This window comes from Corylus avellana, chromosome 10 (genome assembly GCF_965113065.1).
Source record: "Corylus avellana chromosome 10, dhCorAvel1.hap1.2, whole genome shotgun sequence".
Lineage (NCBI taxonomy): Eukaryota > Viridiplantae > Streptophyta > Magnoliopsida > Fagales > Betulaceae > Corylus > Corylus avellana.
In genome coordinates, this window is record NC_142499.1 from 8,646,631 (window position 1) to 8,672,325 (window position 25,695).

Consider the following 25,695-nt stretch of genomic DNA (forward strand, 5'->3'; position numbering starts at 1 on the left):
TTATTTAGCAGTTCACTCAACTCTTATATATCTCTTTTCTAAAAAACAAAAAAAAACAAAACTCTTATACAACTCTTGTACAACTAGACTAATTTATTCATAAATGATTGGATAAACCTTTATTAAAAATAAAAAAATAAAAAATAAAAAGATAAATTTAATTAATTATTAGCACTCCACGTCAGCCAAATTGTATAAAAATTGTAAAAGAGTTAAATTTGTAAATTTACTCGTCAGCAAAATATCACCCTGTTTTTTTTTTTTTTTGGCTCCGTCACAGACTTGTCAGTCTAGCAGCCACACGAGGCGCCGAGTACGCCTTTAAAACAGCGACGAAAATACAGCTTGAAATAAAAATAGTTGTGTTGTGTCCGAACTGGTTTCAAAAGTGGACTCACCGAGTCAAACTCGGATAACCCGACCAAACTCGGACCGCCTTGTACAGATTAACTTTTCTACCCTTTATGTTGTTCGAATTTATTAACGAAAGATAATTAAAAAATAATTAAACAGAAAACGCCAAACCCACGTTCTCTCTCCGGCCTTTGTGACCGATCAAGTCAAAATAGAGGCAAGAGATTATAGAAAAAAAAAAAGAAAAAAAAAAAAAAAAAGGGAAGGAGAGAAAAAAAACTGAGCCAAACAGTACGTGGAAGCTACAAAAGTAAAAATGTTTTTCTGATTATTCGAGGGGAGTGGTTTTGAATTTTGGGAAACAAAAATCTGTTGGCTTTTTGCAGCCTCTGTTTTCTTGGTAGAAGAAGGAAGCAGACAGAGAGAGATTATCTGTAGTAGTTCGTTCTGTTAACCCGAACGATTTCTTTTTTTTTATTATTATTTTTTATTTTTTAGCCCCGTGAACAGCGTCGTTTTTTTTCGAGAAAATTTCGGCGATTTTAAAGGAAAGTTCGGGCTAAACCCATCGGAATAGGCTAAGAAAAGCCACGTTCTTTGTTTTCTAGGATATTGGTTGTTGTTGTTGCCGGTGTTGTTGATCTTGGTCTTTTTGTTCATGATCATATCCCGAAGTCCGATCTTTAAGTAATCTATTTGTTAATCGAAGAAGCACCATAATTTTCATCTAGCTTCGCAGGTCGAACTGATTAAAATTCACAATCGGCAGCCAAAATTGTAACAAAAATCGATTTCTGCATTTGGGTGTTTATCAAATTTCCGTAACAATCGATTGCTCATATCTGGGTGGCGAAACGCGGTTTTACGTTTCTGGGTACCCATCAAAACCTCATGACAATCGGTTTCTGATTTCGAGGTATTCGCTGAAAGCCGGTTTTTCGATCTAGAATTCCCGGAATTTCAACCATGGCCAAGAAATCAGGGTCATTGGAAAACTGGAGGAATTACTTTCGGACTGCGAATTCGGACATTTTCGACATAATCGACCATGCGATCATGGTGGCGGCTTCCGATTGCCCCAAGGAGTTCAGGTTGCGGAGAGATCGCATCGCCGAGAGGCTTTTCTCTTGCAGACTCACGCGGTGTTCGGGTTGCGACCGGGTCGAGTTGGCGGTGCCTGCTGGTGATGAAGAAGAAAGTGATGGTGATGACGGAGGTTGTAAGAGTAGCGAGTTTGATAGAGATGGGTGTGAGTTTGAGGCGGGGGGTAGTAAGGAGAGTAAGGCGAATAGCTGTAGAGATGATCAGGCAGAGATGAACATGAACCATGTCACCAATTACAGCTATGGAGAAGCTGAGGCATTGACTGATGAGATTGAGGAAGAGTCTCAGATTCTTGAGGAGGTCCTGAGGATCAAAGAGATTCTTTACAACGGTGCAGACGAGGTTAGCATCTATGTTTTCTGGTTCTGTGCTTTGATTTTTGCTTTGTTGATGATCAATTAATTACTTAATTTTACAGTCCTGTGGATTTTTAAGATGGGTTTTGATATTTTTTGAAGAATTATGCTTGTTTTGAGGAGATTGTTTGGTTTTAGTCTGACTGCTGTATTGATAATCCTGTTGGTTGTTGAGTTTTCTGATTTGGGGTTCGTTGGCTAATGTTGTGACAGTCTGATTCAGTATTGTTTGACTCGTTGAGGAGGCTTCAGTTGATGGCTCTGACTGTAGATACTCTGAAGGTTTGATTACAATCTTTGCTTTAGTTATTGCATTAATTTGCCATTTGTCTTGGCAGCAGTTGTTCTTTGGTTGCTCTTCTTTTCAAATAGTTTTTGATAAGTACTGGATTGACACAGTTTTTTCTTTGCCAGACAACTGAGATTGGAAAGGCTGTCAATAGGCTCCGGAAGAATGCATCAACAGAGATTCGTAACCTTGCACGGATTCTTATTGAGTATGAAACCATTCCCTGGCTAAGAGAAGCTTATATGCCTTTTATGTATTTTAGCATAGAATTGAGTTTTATCATTGTTTTTGGCATAAAACATGCAGGTCAATCTCTTCTGTATGTCGCCTCTCTTTGATTTCTCTGCGCACTTCTTATCTTCTATATCTGTTTCAGCTGTTTGTAACATTAAGCAATGTTTATCATCTCAAATTTTCTTTGGGTGCCTTAAAAGCCAAGTGTTAATTTGGGAAACACATTGTGTTCTTAATTAAGTTTCGGCTTACCGGTGACAGTTGGAGCTAGCCTTTTCAAATTCGTATATTCTTGTCATTTATTTAATATGAAGTCCAAGATCATTGCCATGTGCTGGCAGTACAACTACCGCCATCCGTTTTTTTGTCGTTTCTATGTATTCATCGTTCATTTTGGTGCTTTTTGGACATAAATCAACACCCTCTGGTAAAACTTCCTTTTTTTTGTCGTTATGAATTATCCACACGTCTGTGGACAGTTCCTAGACTGTTGGTGTCTTTTTGGTTCTTTAATATTGTTGGTTTAATAATAATGGCTTTTAACGATATATTATCTTGATTTTGTGGATTGCAGTGGTTGGAAAGACTTGGTAGATGAGTGGGTTACAGCTACAACAGCTATTGCAGGTATGAACTTGTTTGCCAGTATTTTGTTTTAACTTGAGATGCGTCTACCGTTATTTCAATTATTTACTGAATTTAGTTTCGGGAACTGATTTTATTCGCTAATTTGTAGGTGCGGAAGGTACTCCGGATTCTGTGAATCCATCTGTTGTTGATGAAGATGAGGAAGGTCTTCCATCTCCTCCTCTGGATGAAGGAGCTTTCTTTGCTACTCAACCCACTGCAATAGAGCTCTCACAGGTACATATCCTTTTCCTCATTTGTTTAAAGTTATTGAGAAAAGTAATCTTCTTCTGGTTACATAGTGTTTATGAAACTGACTGGAGTTTGCTTCTTTGGGTGTCCCATAATTGCACAATGCGAAGTTCTTTGACGGCATGGATGATGATGGAAGTGAGTTTAATTTGCAATCTCTTATGCTTATCATCAATGGCTTGTTTCTTCATTTGAATTCCCCACTTCTAGTATTAATGATTTTGAATGGGGAATGTTGTTTCAGATCCTCGAAACAGTGGGGGATTCAGCAAGAACCGCGCTAATGGAAGAAAACCAACACAAGATTATCAAAATAAGTTGAAGCAGAAACAGCAGACACCCAATGTAGCAAATGTGCTGGCCAAGGAGAACAAGAGTCATCAAGTGAAGAAACAGGAAGTTGTGTTGAAGCCAAATAAGCCCTCAAACCCCGATTATGGGCCTGGAAGACCTCTCAAACGAAGCACAGAGCAATTTGTCAGTAATGAGACAAAGTCCCAGCAAAAATTGGATAAGGTTGCTGTCCAGAGGAAGCCGTTCACTGGTCAGCAAGAGGTGTGTAGGGATCTCTTCTTGTTTCAAATTTGTAGCCTTAAGTTCTTTCTGATCTCTATTTCTTTATAAACTAGAAATTCAAGTGCTCGGATGAGAAACTTGAAGCTACAAAGAGGAAACTTCAGGAGCGTTATCAACAAGCTGAGAATGGTATGTCACTTCCCCTATAATTTTGAGTATTTTTAGTGTTTGAAATTGTAAGTATGATTTAGACATTACTTTAAACAGCAAATCTGATGAAGCTGTAATTCATTTTTGCTCAACAGCTAAGCGGCAGCGGACGATACAGGTTATGGAGATACATGATCTCCCTAAGCAGGGGCTCGGCCATAGAAATCCACACGTAAAACCCGGGAACCATAACCGGCATTGGGCGCAAGGACGACGCTAGGGTTTTTTTTTTTTTTTTTGTTCATCAAGAAAGAAATTAGGCTTTTCAAGTTAGTGGAAGAAGAACATCAGCATCTTTGGCATGTTCTGGGTTGACTTAGTTGAGCATCAACAATGACAAATTCATTCCCCACTTCTGCTGGAGAAGGGAACAAATTCCTAAATTGAGTACAGGTATAGAGAGACTTGGAGATGGCTATAGCTTATGAAGTTTGACTTTCTCCTCAGATAACAATGTCTGTAGAGATTCAGAGAACCTTCATCAAACTACCTGTCAGCATTTTTTTTTTTATATCTCACAATCAAGACTTTTTTAAGCCATTTGATCATATTAGTTGCTTTGCACAGAATATGTGCAAATCTTCATCATAAACTCATTCCCGTATATAAACCTTTTGGGAATGCCTATATAAAGAGCCTGAATTTACTAACTTTTATAATACAACCTCATCTGGAAATTTTCCTTCATTATCTTCTGCATACTCTGTTTTTTTTCTTTTTCTTTTTCTTTTTTACAGTATTAATGAGGCTGGATTTCATAAGATTCAATAAAAATAAATAAATAAATAAAAGATCTAATTTGAAAGACGCCAAAATGGGCATTTGTTCCAAAGAATATTGTTGTAGAAGATGACTGATGGTGCCATAGCCATTTTCAGCATTGACAGTATTTTTTTTCCCCTTTAGATAAGCAATTTTGGCCTTAAAGAGAATAAAGGAAGAACTAGAATGAATTTCTCTTTTTTCTTTTTTCTTTTTCTTTTTAATTACACGAAAAATCTTTGACATAACAATTTTATTACCATAAAGTTTAAGAATATTAAACCGAATAGAATTTCTACCATAAAAAAACATGCACTTATATCCATGTAATAATATCTTGTGTGATATTCCATGTTGATGAATTAGGATGCTTCTTTTTCTAAAATATCAAAATTACCTTTTTAATTTTCTTGGATAGCATGTAGCTTCCTTTAATGCTGTGATTTTAAGATGGATTTTAATTAAAGAAGGAATTTATATATATATATATATATATATAACTGGTTTTTTTACCAAACAAGTTAATTTTTTTTTAAAATTTTTTATACAACTTTTTAAACTGTATAACACAATTCAAAGTAGACTTTTTAATGTTGATTTTCGAATTAACAACAATACATAGGATTGACATATTCCTATGAATAATGGTCTTCGGTGTTGAACGGTCGACCAATAAAACATTATCGTTTTGTTTATTCTCTCTACTTGATATTATCTTAAAAGGTCAACATTAATATATTGGGTTTTTTTTTTTTTTTAATGCAGTCAAATTTAAGAGAGAGTACAACTTTGAAGAATATAAGAAAAATAATGGGAATGTTTAATAGAATTACTCATTTTGACGAGTTTTTTCATAATTTTCAAAAGAAATGCTACAGCCGCCATGTCATCCTTTATCCAAATTTCCAAAAGTCATTTTATTATTTTTTTTGAAAAAAACGAAAAGCATAAAATTAGGTGGCTTGAATATGGCGCGAACTAGATTTGCGGATACCAATATCCGATTATTTGTACAGAAGCTTTAGTTATATAAATCTTGTTAATTTCCAAGTTTGAAAATACTTCTTCTATTTTGTCTATTAATTAAATGTAATTCTTGTTATTTTTATTAAATATTGTTTCTTTCATGGGACTTTAATAATGGAATTTTCCTACCAAACCTTTCTAGTAATAAATTTTGAATAAATAAGTCTTTTCTTTGTAGAATAGGATTCTCTCCAATTCATTATGAACGGAAGAGTATTCAGTTCATGGCTAGGATTACAAATATATCACGTGTTCTCTTAATAAAAATTAATAAAACATGACTTAAAACTTAAAAAATAAATAAAAACTAAAATAATAATAAAATAAAAAAAATGGTGGCTGGCCTCATGGTTGGACCTGGGGTGGCCGAAGCCAACCAATGGCCCTTACGAACACCCCCAAGGGCCAAAATGAATATATATATATAGGGTTGAAATTTGTGGATATTCAGGCAACTCTCAAGATTCTTTAAAGAAATTCTAGTCATGAATTAGATATTCTCCGGTCTATTATGGACTAAAGAGAATCTAAATCCTCCATTTGTAGGTTTGAAGCTCTCAATCATGATATAATTATGGTGATAAATTAATTTAATCTGGTCAATTAAGCGAGGATAGTTTAGTAATATACACAAATAGTAGCTTTGCTTCTTGAATGGTCTTTGCCTTGACCCTAGCTCACCAAATATTTCAGGGTTTTACTTTTACCAGAAACTCATGGAAAAAATTCAACGACTTTTCAAGCAAAGGATTTAGCTTAGCTTAGATGCCGTCAATTTTTAACGGTCTAGATTTATTATTATTTTTTTTTTATAAAAATAAAATTTAATATCTTCACTAATAATTATAGAGTATGGCTAAGAAAATTACAAATTTTATTATAATTTTTTTTATAAATTAACGGGATAGCTTCCATCATAAATTACTAATAAAATATCTCAATATTTTTTTTTTTTAGAAAAAAAAAAATCCTCTATACATTTGAAAGTTTTTTTTTTTTAAAAGGAATATTTGTTGTCCGTCTAAATACTGTTGAAGCTGACGTCATCTGTGGCGTCACTCCACAGACACGCACCGTTTTGACCAGTCACGATCGCAATTGTCTAGGGTGTCGAACCGACGCGGTTTTATTCCACGTGCACAAATGAATAATTGTATTCTTCTTCTTTAACTAGGCTTTGTCTGATGTACCTTCTGTCCCCGCCTTTATTGACTATTCAACAAACTTTTTACTATTCTTCTTCTTCTTCTTCTTTTAAGCTCTTTGCGTACCAAAGTCTTTCTCCATATAAAAATAGGCTTTCTCCTTAATTAATAGTCTTTTTTTTTTTTTTTTTTGCATTTGAAGTGATTTTTGTTTTTATTTTAAAAAAGTGGATAAATGTAAAATTGGTCCATATGGTTAGCCTAATTTACAAATCACTTCTTGTAGTTTAAAAAATAATTTATAAATTCCTAGGGTAGGCCAAAATAACATTTTACTCCCTAAACTCATTTCGTTAAACAACTTAACGGAAACCGTTACATTGTCACATTACACCCAATAAAAATAAGACACGTGTTCATTTTTATTTATGCTTTTAAAAAATGACAAATAAGTTTTTCCATATCATTTTAAGGCTCCAACAAACACACCACGTCAAATTAAATAAATATAATCCTTCTATCTCCCTTGTGCCGCCGTCGTCTTCATCTTCCCAAATAATTCTTGTCGTGTCCCCGAGGGCTAACTCAATCGGCTATGAACCATGCCTGATGAAGCGAAGGTCATTAGTTCGAATCCCCCTTCCTTCTTCCCTTGTGTGGACATGTCAAAATAATAATAATAATAATTCTTGCCGTCGTCTTCATCTGCGTTTTCCGTTAAGACTTATATCCACACATGAATATTCCTACAAGTACAAGCACCATCTTACACATGCACGCTAAGGGACAAAACAAGCCCCACAAAAGAAAAAAACAATTGCATATCTGAAAAAAGAGATCACTTTTTAAAAGATGAACCTATGATTTGTTTTTTAAAGCCACCATCTTCCAACATCTATTTAACACAAACCAAAAAGCATTTGCCATAGAACAAAAACAAAAAAACCAGACACACAGAGAGGGAGAGATTGTTTCCATAGAAAGCACTGCCAAAAAATGCAGATGCCCAAATCTTAGGCGCAGATGAAGATGACGGCAAGAATCGTTGGGGAAGATGAAGATGACGGCGGCACAGGGAATATATAAGGATTATATTTATTTAATTTGACGTGGAGTGTGTGTTAGAGCCTCAAAATGACGCGAAAAAGTTTATTTGTCATTTTTTAAAAAGCATAAAAAAAAGAACACGTGTCTTATTTTTATTGGGTGTGATGTGGCAATGTAACGGTTTGCATTAAGTCATTTAACGGAAAATGAGTTCATGGAGTAAAATGTTATTTTGGCCTACCCTAAAGACCTATAAATTATTTTTTAAATCACAGGAAGTGATTTGTAAATTAGGCCAACCACAGTGACCAATTTTGCATTTATCCCTAAAAAAAAAAAATCATTTTAGACCCTTTGAATTACTGCACATTTAAAGAAGACACTAACAAATTTCAAAATCTCTCAATTTAACCCCCTGAACATTCAATTTGATTCAATTAACTGCCCTACGTCAGATTTTAAATGTTAATAGTTATAAAATAGCATTTATAACCCTGATTTTTTTTTAAAAAAAATTTTAATTTACCCTTAATTACAAATAAAAAATAAAATAATAATAAAGTTATTAAAAAAAATTTTGGACCCACGCTGGGTCACCAAGTGAGTCTCGGCTAGAGACCCACGACTGGGTCGCGCCCAAACCTACGTGGGTCTCCTGACCCACTCTAGGTCACTATAATGAACATAAATCCTCCAACATCTAGAGTTCTTGCTATAATGAACATAATTCATCTTTATGCGTAGTAGTACAAGAGAATCTACTATATGTAAAGCCTTAATCGAGAAGCATTTAACTAGGTCATAATACCCTAATTTTGCACATCCTAAACACTAGTCAAACGTTTTGTCCCACGATTGAACGTTCGGACTCGAGGTCGAACGTTCAGCCAAAGAGCATGGAGCGTTCGGTCAACAACCCAAGGTTCATACAAGGCTCCTACTTTCAGCCCATCACGTAAAATATCTCATCATAGGCCTTCTAATAAGTTCATACAAATATACTAGCATAACATGTAAGTTCATGAAATCCTGGAGCGGTTTAAAGCATTTAAAAACCTTTTTGATGCCAGGCAGAACTAAGGTTGTTCTGACAGCGAATAATAGCAGCAGAAACTAAAAATTGAAGATTGAAAATGGAATTCAAGAAGAGAGAAAATAACAAATAGGGAAGAGAAAGTCGCTAAGTGCCCCAAATAAGCAAACAGATAAATAAATCTGAAAGACTTAAATTTAATTAATAGTATAAACTGAATTGAAAAATAACAAAAATTAGATGCCTTTATATAGGGTAGGCACCTCCTAAATTAACAAAGAAAATGAAAAGCAAACCTAATTGAAAAAGGAAAACAAATCTCAATAGGAAAAGAAAAACAATTCTTAATAGGAAAGGAAAAACCCAATCCTTATTAAAAAAGGAAAACTAAAACACACATGCATAATTAAAATAACAATTTTCTTAAATTCCTCCTGCATCACTTTTGCTCTTTAAGGGAAAATCATAACATAAGCCGTTACGAGAATAAAGTTTTATGCAGAACAATTATTAATATTATGATATATTAATAATTATTTTGTATAAAACTCCATTCTCGTAATATAAGCTTAATCATGGTACTGTGAAACTTGCAAGAAGTATGAAAAACCTGCTAGCAACATGAAAACCATCTTAATATAAAGGGCTTACCTCAAGGAGGGCAAGGCAAGACTCAAATCCCCTTCTTTTCTCTCTAGAATTCCTCTTTCTAGGTTTAGGGTTAGTGGAAATGTGGAAGAGAGGGAAATGGGGTGGAAGGGTACGGTATTTATAGGAGAAGGGGTGGTGCATGCTAGATAAGGTGGCGAATGGGTTAAAACTGCTTTTCAAATTGTCATTGAACATTCGGTACTATGCTTGAATGTTCGGTGTGCTATTGTATAATGGTTCTAGGATTTCAGATCAAACGTTGGTCAGTACCCAATGGTTTTTGATTTGGTCGTCGAACGTTCGATGTGGTCCCTAGTCGAACGTTCGCACTAAGGTTAACATCGAATGTTTGGCAGTCCCTTACTGAACGTTCGACCAGAGGCAAAAATAATGTTTTTGGTTCGTTTTCTTTAAAATCAAAAAAGGGTTTTTAAACAACTACAAGAAATGTTTGTTTTTATAAAAAGTTTACCAAAGATATTTGTTCTTCCTTAATGGCCGTGTTTGGGTTTTAAAGTTTTGGGGCACCACAGTTCAAGTCTAGGGTTGAATTCGGACATTCCAAGGGAACTCCGAACGTTCGGCTAGAGTTTGCAATAATATTTTTTTAAGTTTTCAGAAAATTGGTTTGAGGCACTTGTCGAATTACTTTTAAAATTACAAGCGTCAGTTTTTATAAAATGTGATTAAGACAGATAAATACAATTTCTTTCATTTTATTTCATTATTTTAGGATATTACAGTCCACGAATTAGTAAGTGAATTATCACATAACTAGTTATGCAATGAGCCTTTAGTAACATTTCGCATTTCTCAACTCTGGTAACTAAGAATGTCATAGGATTTTGCAAAATGATTTGTGTTGCCTCCATTATTATGACAGTATAAAAATCAGTTTATTTTTAAAATGGGTAGGCATAATCTCAGTAACAAGTCACTCATTTTAATGTAAAAAAATTGTGCATAATAATAATAATCATTGCTTCCCATCATATAATCTATCCAAGCCTTTAAAAGCTTTTTTGTAGGGTTAGCGTTGTCCTAGAGGACTTGTAATATAATATTGGTGCCTAAGATGTTGTCGCATATCGTCATTGTTAGTGGCTGACCGAATTTAAACCCTGGGTGATTCACACCACTAATAATACTGTAGTTGTAATCCCATCTGTACATGGTGCTCCAATCACCTATAAAACCATTGGATCCAAGGTCAAACATAAAGTAAATCTCTTTGGCCATAAGGTCAAGCCTATATACAACCATGTGCTCACCATCCGTACATGACAACCCACACAATATGTTCAGTTATTATAAATCACATGATAAGCAAATATCTGATTGAATCATTTATAAACATTTGATAAAGTCATTAGGCTCAAGAAATATTTTGTATTGAAACAAGAAATAATAGTATGTTTAGTTCATTAATATATTGCATAGTGAAAAGAACAATTCCATAATCACTTACTTACCTCATACAGTTCTCCTCATTCTCATACATCTTAACCTCCACGTCATTACAATCATACTCTATACTAGAACCTTAATATTGCACGTAAAACTCTAATCACATAATCAAAACCATAATCATGCAGATTACTACCTTCATCAAACATTCGATAGTGAGGGTTGATCATTCGACCTAGAGGATGGAATGCTCAATAATTGCCGGAATGCATGAACAACCTAGATCTCCCATACAAAATTACCACCTAACTCAACCGCAACTCCTAATAATCCTAAAAGACCTAACAAAAAATATTTTCGTGCCTTAGTCCGATCTGATTTCTTTTTTTCTTTTTCTGTAATTTTTATATGAAATTGTTGTGAATTTTATCAACACCTCTCAAAATGAAGTCCTAGAAATTGGCATTGAAAGTGTGCTTATAATAACCTTTGGATTCTAAAGGATTGTAAGAGTACTAAATTGTCTCTTAAGGTGTGACAAAAATAAGTGATTTTTTTTTTTTTCTTCTATTATGTTAATATTTTTGTTGGCTTAATTCGGTTCCAAAATGCAGAACCTACTATCCACATGCTCAACCACTGATATATAATTCTTAAAATCAAATCTTCACCGTTCACAATGAGGATTCACGTGTCACGAACATGCATGCAAAGTTTTAGCTCAATCGGGCCACAAATTCTCATCGATCGGAACTGTTGATCAAGGCCCAACAGAAGTTCCAGAATGCGATTTTCACTCTTTGCAATCCCTGTCAAGACATGCCTTCCCCCTGTCGGGACAGCAATTCCAGAAACTCAATTTCTACTCCTCAAGGCCCTGTCCGAACATCCCATTAATTTGTCTAGACACCCCGTAAGTTTTACTCCCAAAAACGTGATTTTAAGTGTGTCAGGTTTAGGATTTTGTCGGGGGTATATATATACATCTTTATAGAGAGAGAGATGTATGAAATTCTACCCTAGGTTTCGTGAGAGGCTGTACTTAGAGAGAAAATCTGTGTGAGCCTGATTATTCCTCTTAGAGGATTATTGTTAGTTTCATTGAGCTTTATTGAGAAATCTATCGGAAGGATCTGGTAAAAGAGAATCATGTTGAAGAAGATTGTGAGCAAGGAAACAAGTTGTAGGCTTGTCGATCTTACAGAGCCAAGGTCTTGCAAAGGGTTGTAAGTATTCGTAGTGTCTGTAATCTCTGGATAATCTTTTGATAGTGATTTCCTGACTTTGGTTGCCTCGAAGAGGTTTTACTTTTAGAGCATTTTCTAAAAGGTTTTCTTTTCGTCACCAAAATCCTTATGTGTGATTATTCATATTTTGGTGATTGTTTGCTTAGTTTTAAATATCCGTTAATTCCGCATAAATTGTGATATTTAAACCCGTTAAGCGTTTTTCATATTCAATATGAGAAAATGGGTTACAAAGGATCGTACAACAAAAGAGGGGTAGGCACTCCAACAACAAGGCCCAAACAGTAAAGGCAATATCAGAATATATACAAACACATACAGTAGGCACCTTCTTTTCTTTTCTTTTTGTAATGGGGGGTGGGGTGGTTGGTCTTGGTCATAAAAGAAGAAACTAAGCTATATGACAGATAAAATGTCAACTTGACCGTTAGATGAAATTCCTCACCTCTTAATTAGGACAAATTTTCTCTTGTGCCCACTTAGTCTACAAAAAGGAGACCAAGAGGTCGTAGGTGCATGGCCGGTGAATGTCTTTGTTTCTGCCATCAATGAGGAAGCTGCAAATGGAAGCATAGTTAGGTTTAACCACCCTCTTCATGGTATAACCAACCATACAAGATTCTTGTCCCAGAAAATGTCCACCTCTCTCCATTCTAGCCATATATTAAGAGAGCATTCAAAACAAGAGCTCAGACAGTCTGGCATTGACAAAATATATGTTGCCGGAGAGAGACACGTACAGAAATTAATATGTCATCTTCTCTTAAACCTTACTCTTATGTTCCGGAGATCTTCTCAAGAAATGGGCAATGAAATCGGCACCCAAAAAAAAAAATGCTAGACATACAACTTTCTTTAATTATAATATTTTTTACAAATCTTAACACGTGTCAGCATGTGATTAAAAAATGTTAGAAGGTATTCAATGCTTATAATTTTTTACTTCAATTCACGGTGGTACGTAGGTACCGAACCATATATAGACCTTGGTTTTCAATTTTTATTTTATTTTTTTATTAAGTTATACATATAAAAGAAAGAGTTGTACGTTGTAACAAAAAAAAAAAAAAAAAAAAAAAAAAAAAAAAAAAAAACTTATTTAAATTCTCAAGACCTGGATCAGCATCCAGTTGAAATTCTAGGTCGGCCACTATTTAGTCCAAGAAAGATAATTAATAGTGGGAAAAAGTAAGAAAGCATGACAACAGAAATGGTTGGAAATAAAGGCATTAAATAATTTCATCAACCCTTGTCTTTTTATATGTTAAGGGATCTTTTTATTTTTATGAACTATGAAGTCTACCAAATAATGTGACATAAAAGGCCATGAATCCATTAGAACGCTCCAAATGTAAGTCATGCATGCTTTGATCATTTCTAAAGACTTTCATTCAATATATCTATTTTATGTTAAAATGAAAGAAGTGGCGAAATATTAACATAAAATTTCGTCACTTCTTCATTTTATTTAAAATTATGTTAAATACTATACTCTCATCTCATTTTTATCATATTTGGCTAATGGGCGTAGATCAACTATTGTTAAAAATAAAAATAAAAATCTAAGAGTAGATGAGTAGTGCCACCTCAATCTATGAGATAAGCATAAAATATGAGTGTAGTGTTTATGAGTAATGTTATATATCAATATTGCACAACTATCCCACTATATATGCTAACGGGGCACTCTAAGTTTACCATTAAATTTTTGTCTTTTTAACAATGGTTGATCAAAGAGTAAATTGACAATACCGTATTAATATAAAGAAATAGTGGTATAGTATATTACATTATTCATTAGCATTTAGACCTACCAATCAAAGTACAAAGAAGCCAGATTAGCAAACCATCATTTTTTTTTGGAAGTAACCTTAAATATCTATAATTAATGCCTCTTAATTAATTAGGTGCCTACATATTTAGCTCTTTTCATATCTATTGTCAATACTTGCCTCGTCCCCTTCCTATTAATGATTTTTTTTGGATTGTCTGTTTTTTAAAACATCAATAATAATGGGAAAAAATGCAAAATTAATCCTTATGGTTTTAGCTTATTTACAATTGGCTCCATGTGGTATCAAAATGAACTCAAAGGTTCCTGAAATATGGCAAAAAAATAATTTAGTCCATACAATCAAATTCCATCAACTTATTTAACAGATTCCGTTAATCTGACACTAACTTAAATAGGACAAGTATCACAATTTTATTGGCTCTAACGCTTCACTCTATTAGAATCGGTAAAGTCACTAAACCGAATTTGATTGTAGGAACTAAATTATTTTTTGGCATACTTTAGAGACTTTTGAGTTCATTTTGATATCACAGGGAGTTAATTACAAATTAAGTAATTAACCACAATGACTAATTTTGCATTTTTCCCATAATAATATCATACAATCTAGCACGGATTTTTTCAATAAACACGTGACACTTTTACATATTAATTAGATTGGAAGAATTCCTACCGCCCAAGATGATACCCCTTATCAAATTGCTTAAGATTGGAATATTTGGACCACATTCTTTGAAAATATTCGCCCTTAAATATCTCATATAAAGCATTAAAGTGGAGAAGTCCCAAGATTTCCTCTTTGGCCATTCTCAAGCCACATATATGATATACCATATGGTATTTTATTTATACCTTTTGATTTGCTTTCCTACTTTAGAAGAGTCAAAAGATAGGGTTAGAAATGCCATATTTCTTTACCTTTCAAAGGGAAAGATAAGTTGAAGTCTCTCTGCAACCCATTTGCTGGTGGGAGTGGCCAAAATGTCTTTAGGTGCTTTGAATCATTGCTTTGATCTTAAATAAAATTTGGAAAGGATAAGGGCCTTAATATGTTCTTATCCTCTGCCACCTCACTCATAACGTACATGAGTCGAAAGAATTTCGCTCCAACTCTATTTCTAAAAGTAACATATATCTCTTAGCACGTGAGAATCACAGATTTTTTTAACAGCATACATTTTTTGCATGTTTTATGAACATAATTAATATATATATATATATATATATATATATATTAGACACGTATTTATCAGAAATTCCTCTCCTAAACATGAAAAGCAAGATCCATGCGTATTTGAGTTTCAGTTGGACAAGCAATGGTACCTAGCACTCAAGTCAGAAATTAGGCAAGGCATGTGCAATGAGAAAATTAAAATAATTTTATTTAAAAAAGAAGAAAAAAGAAGAAAAAAGTCGTATTCTTGCCCTTTCATCTATCTGAGTAGACAACTCTTGTTTTCCAATGCTTTTTATGGAGAAGACGTCACCAAAAGCGCACTACCTCTTGTAGTTGTTGCTTATGCCCTAATCCTTGGATTGAAGAGCCGAGTCAACAATGGAAAATGAGTGATTTGATAAATTAAATAAAAATATATATATATTGTATTTAACCAGCAACAGATATTTAAATTTTTCTCATTGACATGGTTATGTCAGATTGGTATTTTTTTTTTTTTAAACAGTTTAATCTCATTCATTGATAAACCAACATAAAGTTCAAACAACATAAAACAAAGCTCTGAAGCAACTATAGCTGAAGCTACAAGGTTACAAGTGTCAAAAATGACGTATTACATTTCAGACTCAAACAAAATCCGCTAACTTATGACTAATTTTCAAATTAAATAGCTGATCTGCGTCAAACAAACTCAAACCAATACATATGTAGCTCCTATTTCTCGGCTATTATTTTTCGGCATTGAAGGTAAAGAACTCCAAGCCAAAATTCATCCTCCTCGACCCAAAAAGCAGGATAAATGTCAAATGGTAATTGTCCAATGCGCATATAACATGTTAGTTTAAAAAAAATAAAAAGTATTTTTCGTCATTACTTTGGAGTGAGGTGATTGTGATTTATTTTTTGTGAGTATTAGTTGAAGATTAGATTGCAACTTTCTGAACTTTAAAACTTTAAGAAGCACAAAGAAACTTTATATAAAACTTTCGGCAACTAATATGTGTGTTTATCCATACACAAAACAAATAGTTTATTGTAATCACAAAGCTTTCGTGTTTATTGGTTTTCTTTCGATTTCTTGGCTTTTACCCTCCCCTCCCCCAACAAAAAAAAAAAAAAAAATCTTGGCCGTCAATTTTAAGCTTTATCTCTCCCCCATATATATATATATATATATATATATACTATCAAATCATTACAATTATATAGCAATTTACTAAATAACATTACTCTTTTATAATCGGTCTACATCTATCATGACAATATAAAAGTGACTTGTAGCTTTCCATTATATATATATATATATAATGGAAAGCTACAAGTCACTTTTATATTGTCATGATAGATGTAGACCGATTATAAAAGAGTAATGTTATTTAGTAAATTGCTATATAATTGTAATGATTTGATAGTAGGTCTATCATTAGATAAGGATCTACGTCAATTAGTTATCCAGATTGTTAGCATGTTAGATCAATATGAGATCTACCCGTCCATATAAGAATCGGGTTCCAAAAATGAGTAGCTCAAGTTCTTTCTCTTTCTTGACTCGTTTTTATATTATAATCAGCGTATTTAAGGAATAAATGTTGCTGCGACGAAAAGAAAAAATGAGTGCGAATCGAGACTGTAAAAATAAAAAAATCTTAGCAAAAGGAAAGATTAATTTAAAAAGGGAATTCAAAAACGAATTTTGACTAAGAATGGAAGTAAGATAAACAAAGTAATTTGCATGCTCCCCAAGCAAAGTCATCTCTGGTTTTATGCCCCTTGAGTTTAGAACAAAGTTTCCCCAAAACTGGATTTAGAGAATCGTTAATTTAATAAACGTAATTAGAAAAAATCTCGAAATTAATTTAGAGGAAAAATTTATCCCCAATTAAAGTGAGTTGTAGATAACTGCTTATATTGAAAACATTAGTTTGGAACTTTGGAGAATAATAGGTTTGGGACAAGCAATGTGACAAGAAACGAAAAAACAAAAAAGAAAATAAGAAAGGTATTTACAATTAGTTATGACTCATTGTTGTCTACAAATGACTTTTTTTCCTTTAATTAAGAGTGAAATAAAAGTAAAACATGTTGATCAATGACCAAGCATCTTAGGACCATTTCCACAAAGATTCAAATTTAATAGGGTCACACATCCTCAAATTCAAGCGACCCATGCGAAAATCTGCTTCAACAAATTGGCGTGAATATAATTTACCGAATGCCCACTCAAGTAGTCCACTGCATAAAAAATAATCAAACAGTCAGATAGCTATAAATTTGCCACATGGAATACATTTGGGGACCATTTCAAATTTCAAAGGGTCGTCATATATCCCCAAAATCAAGTATTCGCCTCTCTTCCTAAACTCCCCTCTATTCAATTTTTTTTCGCGTAAAAAAATTTACTTTGCTTAAGTATCAGAGGGTCTCCAATTTCTAAGGCCAAATATTTTAGCGACTTTCTCTCTTGTTTGCAAGCAACCCATCATCCGATCCAGTCTTGTGAAACTTCAACATATCATATCAATTTCTTACTAGTATTTCATTAACATGGATCCCTCCATCTTTTACCATATTTAAATAACTTGAAAATTCTCTCTTTTTTTTTTTCTTTTTTAATTCAAATGCAAGAAAAAGTTACAAAGAGGAACTTGAACATTATTTGAGTATGCTGGCCTAAACAAATTTCTTTGTGAAGTCTATTCAACAGAAGTACGGAAATCCCATATATAATATTGGTGTGAAATAGAGAAAAAAACCTTGGTTGAACTTTTGACAAAATCACATTGCCACGGAGTAGGGGAAGAGGCAGGTGGGTGTGTCAACTGAGTTCAATCTTGAGTTATATTCGAGCCAACCCAATGAGTCTCTATACCGAGTCAAATAATTACTCTCTAATCTCTCTCTCTCTCTCTCTCTCTCTCTCTCTATATATATATATATATATATATATATATATATATATATTAGGCCAGGAAAGTTTTTACTCGAAGGGTGAGGTTTTATAAAGTAAACTATTTAATGGTTTTTTTTTTTCCTTTTCGCACAATTTGGTGGACCACATGATCCATTTTATCCAAATACAAACTCATGACGAAATACATAAAGAAAGATCCACCATGCTCGTTTTCTCGCCACACCCCCATGTTCCCTTGTGTTATTTTATTCGGCCATATTCATTATCCCATGTTACACCAAAGCAACCTTATCTTAATTAATCAATGAAGTGGCAATCAAATCTAATTTTGTTGACTTTTGTTAAGTGGGTGGGCCTTGACCACCACCACCACCACCGAAATTTAAATGTTGCCGACACAAAATGACACCTCATTGGAGGGGCAAAGCCCACCACGTTGGTCGGGTGACTTCATGCATCATCCTCTTTACTCCACTGCGGCATTTCAGCAACACCCTCCTGCTTTTCTTTTCCCAAAAATAAAAGAAATTTACCAACTGTGGTTACTCTATATGTAAACATGACCACATTTACTCATTAGAAATTTAGATCTCTCAAGTCAAATTGAGATATAGTCTGATTCAGCCTCATCATAACGACTTTGAAATCCAAGACAATTAACACTAATCAAACTAAAGTGGGTATTCTAACCTATACTCTAGTGCATGTCTAACTATTTAAGCATCAGTAGCAGCAGACAATTACCAATAACGACTTTGAAATCCAAGACGATTAACATTTTTTTTTTTTTTTTAATCAAATGCGGGAAAAAGTTACAAGGGAGGATCATTCCCACTCTTGATCCTAATGGATGAGAGAATGGGAGATCTAAGACGATTAACATTAATCAAGCTAAAGTGGGGATTCTAACCTATACTCTAGTGCATGTCTAACCATTTAAGCATCAATAGCAGACAATTACCAACAACACCAGGAACGACCTGAATTTAATTATGGATATGAATAGACATGCTAATAAAGAAGTTCAACTAGAGGGTTAAGTGATAACAAAGTATGAGCTGGATCAGATTCACATTGCCTTGCCCTGAATTTTTGGTTGGTTCATAGGATAATGATTGAGGTGTCAATTTTAGGTTCAAATCTTGTCCGTAGAAAATATTTAAATTCTAATTGTAACAATACTAATGGAAATTACGAGACCCTGTGTTGGTTTAATTGGATTTTAGATTTTAAAAAGAGTTTAAAAAATGTAAAAATTGAGAATTTGATTCGCTGAGGGGTCACATTTAAAAATGTATAACATATAAGCAGAGACAGAACTAGAACGTTTAGTTTAAAGGGAGCAAAACATTCCTGGCCGATAGTTCCTTGCAGACACTACGAGGCTGCCGTAAGTTCACGACTGCCCGTGGTGGCTGCCATACATTCATGAGCCAAGTGACACATACAACCTACAATCTAATCAGTATGAAGTATAAACCCACGGTCAAGCACTAGCTTAACAACCCCAGTCCAAACAAAATGAAACCTGATTTTAATCAGTGGCTGTTACTTAATTGGTAAGCAATATTAGACAGCAAAATAAACTGCCTTAGTCTTCTGGCCTAATGGTATTTTTCTTCTTTCATAAAATAGAAAGTAGAAATACTTGTATCAGTTGGAAAAATAAAAATAAAAACTCTTATTTGAAAGCAAGCATAACATTGCAAGAATTATACCAGTTTAAACGCCACTAAAGGGAATTAAGCTTCATATAATGTAACAAATTGTTCCTACTTTTATTACTCACTGCCAAAAGACTAGATTACATTAAACAAATATCAAGATACCAAATCAACTCTGAACATGGAAAGCAGGAAACAGAGAAAGTAAATGAGACACTGCAAAGCCATGTGATATTACATCAACTAATATGGTAAAGATGGTAATGGAGAAAGTGTAAAAAAAGGAACATATCTGGAAAGCATGACTCCTGGCAAACAACTGCCAAACCTTTTCCGCTTCATCCACCACCATTAACACTATATAACTTGGAGAGAGATAGAGAAGACATTTTACATACTCTCCAGGTGACAACCAAGTAACAAGACCCTGAAGAGGAAGAAATACAGGAGATGTAAACTCGAATAGTGTATCAAGTCAATATCTCTCGTGGCTACGCTACGACATAGGATGCATTATTAGTATGTTTACTCATTTGTCTCTATGAGAATCTTTGTTAATTTTGTATTTGGGAATCTTGTTACTCCATTTGGTAGTGTATCAAATCAATAGCCCGCCCCAAACAAAATTAACAAAGATTTTTCATTTGAGACAAATGGAGTAAAGTAAAACATACTTCTGCGTCATATACCATAGTGCTGCTGCAAGGGATATTGACTCTACTTTATTCGAGTTCACATTGGCTCCATTCCTTCCTCTTCCTCGTCCTCATACTCCCCTTCCTCATCAGCAGTGGCATCCTGGTACTGCTGGTACTCGGACACAAGATCGTTCATATTGCTCTCAGCTTCTGTGAATTCCATTTCGTCCATTCCTTCACCAGTATACCAGTGCAAGAAAGCTTTCCTCCTGAACATGGCAGTGAACTGTTCACTGACTCTCCTGAACATTTCTTGGATGGAGGTTGAATTTCCAATGAAGGTGGATGCCATGGACAACCCCTTGGGCGGAATGTCACATACACTTGATTTCACATTGTTCGGGATCCACTCCACGAAGTAGGAGGAGTTCTTGTTTTGAACATTAATCATCTGCTCATCAACTTCCTTGGTGCTCATCTTTCCCCTAAACATGGCAGACGCGGTGAGGTAGCGTCCATGCCTTGGGTCAGCAGCGCACATCATATTCTTAGCATCCCACATTTGTTGGGTCAATTCCGGGACAGTTAGGGCACGATATTGCTGGGACCCACGGGAGGTCAAAGGAGCAAATCCAACCATGAAGAAGTGGAGACGAGGAAAGGGGATCAGATTTACAGCAAGTTTTCGGAGGTCAGAGTTGAGTTGACCAGGAAACCTGAGGCAGCAAGTGACCCCACTCATGGTTGCAGAGATCAAGTGGTTCAGGTCACCAACTGAAACCAGGCAACACAAAAAATAAGCTATATATTTTGAGCAATAATAGACTAGGAAGACATTACTTACAATATAATAGCTGTAGCAATTAAATACTTTTTTTGCCATAAACTGTTAACAAGATACGGATATGTTTATAGAAAAATCTGTACGAGTGACTTGTTATCAATTAGAATGATAAAATTAACATTTGCATTCTACATGCAGATATCAAATTTTCACTTCATATCGTTATACCTAAGCAACCCTAAATGACATGAAATTACAGTCAGTAATAGTAAATTACTGTCCAAGGTAGGAAACCACAATCATAGGTTCTTTATTATCAGTTGGGCAGGTAGTTCACATGAATTTTACACCCAAAGAAAAATTACACCGAAAGAAAAATAGCAGTATTGCATTTGGAAGATGAAACTACACCAAATGACAGCATCTTTTGGTACAAACAGCCAAAAATCAATAAAAGCAAAAGCAATTCATTTTCATCGGAGAGCAAGATATGTTAAGAACATGATGATTGTAGAAAATAGTAAGTCATTATGCATAATACAATCATTATCTTACACATACCAGCCCAGAAGTCACAGAAACGTGGGATAAATCATAGAAAACTAGGAAACTGCACGCTGCAGCCCCACATCCCTATCTCCATCTTTTCATAACATTAAACAAATTTGAAGATTTCAAATAATTCTTAAAAAAGTACAGTAACACACAAGGCAGTCCGAATGCCACAACAAAAGCAAGGAGTCCATGAGCATGCAATTAATCTAGTAGACATTTATAATTCAACTGATATAGGTGTCTTCCCCATATGAATTGTAACATAGCAAAGCAACACGCAACAATACTGAACACCAAAAAATTTGTTTAGTCAGATATTTTAGTACACATCTGACTAAAAAGTTTTCTAGCATTGATTACATTTGCTTGCTGATTTAGCTCCAACACAATCAACTCTCGTTCACATCAAGAAAGGATAAACATTATAATAGACATTAATTTCAGGACCTTTGTCATAGACTCATAGTCCAAGAGAACCATTCATTACATAGTAAAAACAAGGCGTCCAGACATGTAATTACCCATGAACATTAATAATTCAACTGATCTTGGCACCCTCCCCATACAACTTATAATATATGAAGGCAACAAGCAATAATACTGAACACCAAAAAATTGTTTAGGTCAGGTATTTTAGTAAGCATCTTATCTTAAACAATTGTCTGGTTGATTTAGATACAACACAATGAACTTCTATTTACATCAAGAAAATACTAAGTAATAAACACAAAGTTATGATAGTTCAAGAGAAGCATTTTATACACCTAAAAGGAAAAGAATAAAAAATAAAAACCCCCTTTCAAAAGGAAAAAAATATCATCTACTTAAAATAGGGGTGTTTCATTGGAGAAAGCAGTCCCCCAATAATACCCCTCTCTAAATATACCAGAACATCGTTACCAAAATCAGTTCCCCAAGAATTATTTTTCACCAAAACACAAAGCACCAAAAAATTTAAAAAAATCAAAACTAAATGTTGCTACCAAACTCTTAAAAGCTTAAACTTTTATCTAGACGGCAACTCTGAGATGTTTCTCAATCTCCTCAATTAAGTCTGACAAGACTGTTCACAAATTGGCAAGTCAAGTGAATTTCCTTTTTTGATAAAGCAAAGCACTTATATAATGCATCATAGCAAGAGCTTCTGATGTTCACTTACAGCTGGGAGTAGTCAACTTAAGAGTCCTGAAGCAGATATCATATAAAGCCTCATTATCCAGCACCATACACTCATCTGCATTCTCAACAAGCTGATGAACAGAAAGTGTAGCATTGTATGGCTCAACCACTGTGTCTGAAACCTTTGGTGATGGGAACACAGAGAATGTAAGCAGCATCCTGTCGGGGTACTCCTCCCGAATTTTTGAGATAAGCAAGGTACCCATTCCAGAACCAGTTCCTCCACCCAAGGAATGACACACTTGAAAACCTGCAATACGACCAAAAAAAAAATCATCATCAGCAACCTAACATCATCAACATCAACAATAAAAATTTTGGAGATCTTAACTACCAATTTCTGCACTCTATTTGATGAATATCTTCACTAGATTATGAAGATGCCAAAAATTAAGAAAGAACACCATATTGCAATCTCTATTTTCTGAACAATACATCCTAGTTGGCATGGAATTGATCAACTTAAGTACTTTTCAACCATCCAATGACAAAGAAACATAATTTTTTTTTCAATAAAAAAACGAAGCAGAAATTAATTCCACCTTTTCCTACTTCAATGAATTATTCAATTCCTTAAAAATAGTCGGATTCCCTCCCCTTTTCAGTGCATTTCTAGCATTAGGAAGCCTCTTGTACAGAGGAATTAAAGAGCCTAGAAGGCTCACATATTTTGAAAAGCTCCCTTCTCCGCATATACAGTCGAGTATCAACATGAAGCTTAACAACACTTTTGAAGCAGTTATTCTCTCTCCTGAAAGACAAATCGCTGAATTTTCAACCCTTAAGAGGAACAACAGCACATTTATTGCAACTTCGACCTACTACAACTTATACGGATATATTGATACAAATAACTGCAGAAGATAACATGTAGCAATACCTTGAAGACAGTCACAGTTCTCAGCCTCCTTTCTCACAACATCAAGAACAGAATCAATAAGCTCTGCACCCTCAGTGTAGTGCCCTTTGGCCCAATTGTTTCCAGCACCAGATTGTCCAAAAACAAAGTTATCAGGACGAAAGATCTGGCCATATGGACCAGTGCGAACACTGTCCATAGTGCCAGGCTCCAAATCCATGAGAACAGCACGGGGAACAAACCTCCCACAAGAAGCTTCATTATAGTAAACATTGACACGCTCCAACTGCAGATCCGAGGTCCCAATGTACCTTCCAGTCGGATCAATGCCATGCTCGTCACAAACAACTTCCCAGAACTTGGAACCGATCTGGTTTCCACACTGTCCACCTTGAACATGAAGGATCTCTCTCATTTTTTTCCCTGAAAGCAAAGGCAAAAATCATATTCAAAACTCTTGACGAAGGGAAAAATCACTGAAAATGAATCTAACAAGTCATTTAGTCAATCCAGAGATCAAAATCAGGAAAAAAAAAAACAAAACAAAACAAAAAAGACAAACAAACAAAACAAAAACATCCAATTCAATACCGAGATTGAAACTCATCAAAGGATCTTTTATTTTCCTAAATTCAAAGGTATTCAAAGTAACTCATAATCACCAGTACCTCAATATTTATACAAACTAGTAGACATTTATTCAATCCAGAATTCAAAGCCATGTGATCCTACAATCTTCATGAGATATTGCACCGGCACAAGTTCGATAAAGCTAAACCATACGAATTGCACAAAATTCACTAATACCAAAGAAGAATCCAATCGAAATGTACAATAAAGTAACCCAACTTGAAATTCAGCAAATACAACGAGAATTCAACAATCTAAAAGAAATCAAGCAATCAATCAGACCGAAGTCCAACAATTGCTACGACCAACTAAAAATCTTACTGAAAGCTCTTAGCTCCGGCTCCCTACTGTCAAACTACTAGGTCTCTCAGCTCACGTCCGAAGATTCAATGATCCCTCCAATTACTTATGGAGCCCCTTTGTTCACAATCGGTAACCAGTAGATCTATAAATTCTATGCTAAAAAAAGCTTTTCGAAAGTCCAATGAAATGAGATAAATGAGAAAATTTCAACATAGACGAACAATCAGCTATCAGAGCATCAAATCAGCCAGATACAAGAAATGCAGTGAAGATTTCCGAACACTTACTGATAAATCCAAGAAAAAAAAAAAAAAAACTGAACATTAGTGTAAAAAGAACAAAAGATAACTAGTTAGCGCCGAACTTGCGATAGGGAGATCTAATGCGACGCAAAAATCCAAAGATCTTCACGGAAAGAAACAGCAATTTACACTGATAGGATAAGAAATTCGTACAGTATGTGTGAACAAAAACAATGCGATCGAAAATTTCAGATCTAGAAAGAGAAAGAAAAGGCAAGGGTAAATTACCTGTAGAGAAATTTGAGATCAGCAAGAACTGGAGAGAGAGAAATGGAAAATGAGGAGTGAGAGAATTGGAAGGAAACGAACCCTACGAAGGTTTATATAAGCGAGAGAGAGAGAGAGTGAGAGTGGGGGAGTGAGATCTGACGGCCTATTTTGGTTCCCTCCTTTAGTTGCTGGGACCGGTGGATGCCGTTGGATGGTAGTAATGGACGGTCCAGATGGGGTTTATTCGGAGTGATTTAGCGAGGGTTGTCGATTTTAAAATTTGATTGTGGTTGAATCTGTAGGACAAATATACCCTTTACTGAAATGACTAGAATATCCTTTGACCCGACAAGTAGTGTGGGTCAGATGCAAAGGCTTTTCTAATCAATTATTTTACGACATTTCTATTATATTATTGTTGTGAGAGC

The 25,695-nt window shown here is 34.6% G+C and overlaps 2 protein-coding genes across 2 annotated transcripts; one reads left to right on the forward strand and one right to left on the reverse strand.

Moving 5' to 3' along the window:
- Positions 1 to 616: 616 nt before the first annotated feature.
- On the forward strand, positions 617 to 4,629 carry LOC132162524 (putative mediator of RNA polymerase II transcription subunit 26b). Its single transcript, XM_059572759.2, has 9 exons — positions 617 to 1,800; positions 2,028 to 2,096; positions 2,229 to 2,311; positions 2,912 to 2,964; positions 3,074 to 3,201; positions 3,327 to 3,354; positions 3,461 to 3,771; positions 3,846 to 3,921; positions 4,038 to 4,629. The coding sequence occupies exons 1-9, from the start codon at positions 1,321 to 1,323 to the stop codon at positions 4,160 to 4,162; spliced, it is 1,353 nt and encodes a 450-aa protein (XP_059428742.1). The 5' UTR covers positions 617 to 1,320; the 3' UTR covers positions 4,163 to 4,629.
- A 15,268-nt stretch (positions 4,630 to 19,897) lies between these two features.
- On the reverse strand, positions 19,898 to 25,373 carry LOC132192265 (tubulin beta-5 chain). Its single transcript, XM_059607543.2, has 4 exons — positions 25,286 to 25,373; positions 23,844 to 24,245; positions 22,944 to 23,213; positions 19,898 to 21,219 (listed from the first exon to the last, which is right to left on the reverse strand). Exons 2-4 carry the CDS (start codon positions 24,235 to 24,237, stop codon positions 20,540 to 20,542), a joined length of 1,344 nt encoding a protein of 447 aa, XP_059463526.1. The 5' UTR covers positions 24,238 to 24,245; positions 25,286 to 25,373; the 3' UTR covers positions 19,898 to 20,539.
- Positions 25,374 to 25,695: the final 322 nt, after the last annotated feature.

What these genes read in the sequence shown, in the direction of transcription:
- LOC132162524 (XM_059572759.2), top strand. Translation starts at nt 1,321, where the DNA reads ATGGCCAAGAAATCAGGGTCATTGGAAAACTGGAGGAATTACTTTCGG. An exon ending in TGACTGTAGATACTCTGAAG is followed by an intron (nt 2,097 to 2,228) that starts GTTTGATTACAA and finishes TTTCTTTGCCAG; the next exon opens with ACAACTGAGATTGGAAAGGC. An exon ending in CTGCAATAGAGCTCTCACAG is followed by an intron (nt 3,202 to 3,326) that starts GTACATATCCTT and finishes CACAATGCGAAG; the next exon opens with TTCTTTGACGGCATGGATGA.
- LOC132192265 (XM_059607543.2), bottom strand. Translation starts at nt 24,237, where the DNA reads ATGAGAGAGATCCTTCATGTTCAAGGTGGACAGTGTGGAAACCAGATC. An exon ending in GAACTGTGACTGTCTTCAAG is followed by an intron (nt 23,214 to 23,843) that starts GTATTGCTACAT and finishes GTCGTATTGCAG; the next exon opens with GTTTTCAAGTGTGTCATTCC. An exon ending in TAAGTTGACTACTCCCAGCT is followed by an intron (nt 21,220 to 22,943) that starts GTAAGTGAACAT and finishes GCCTGGTTTCAG; the next exon opens with TTGGTGACCTGAACCACTTG.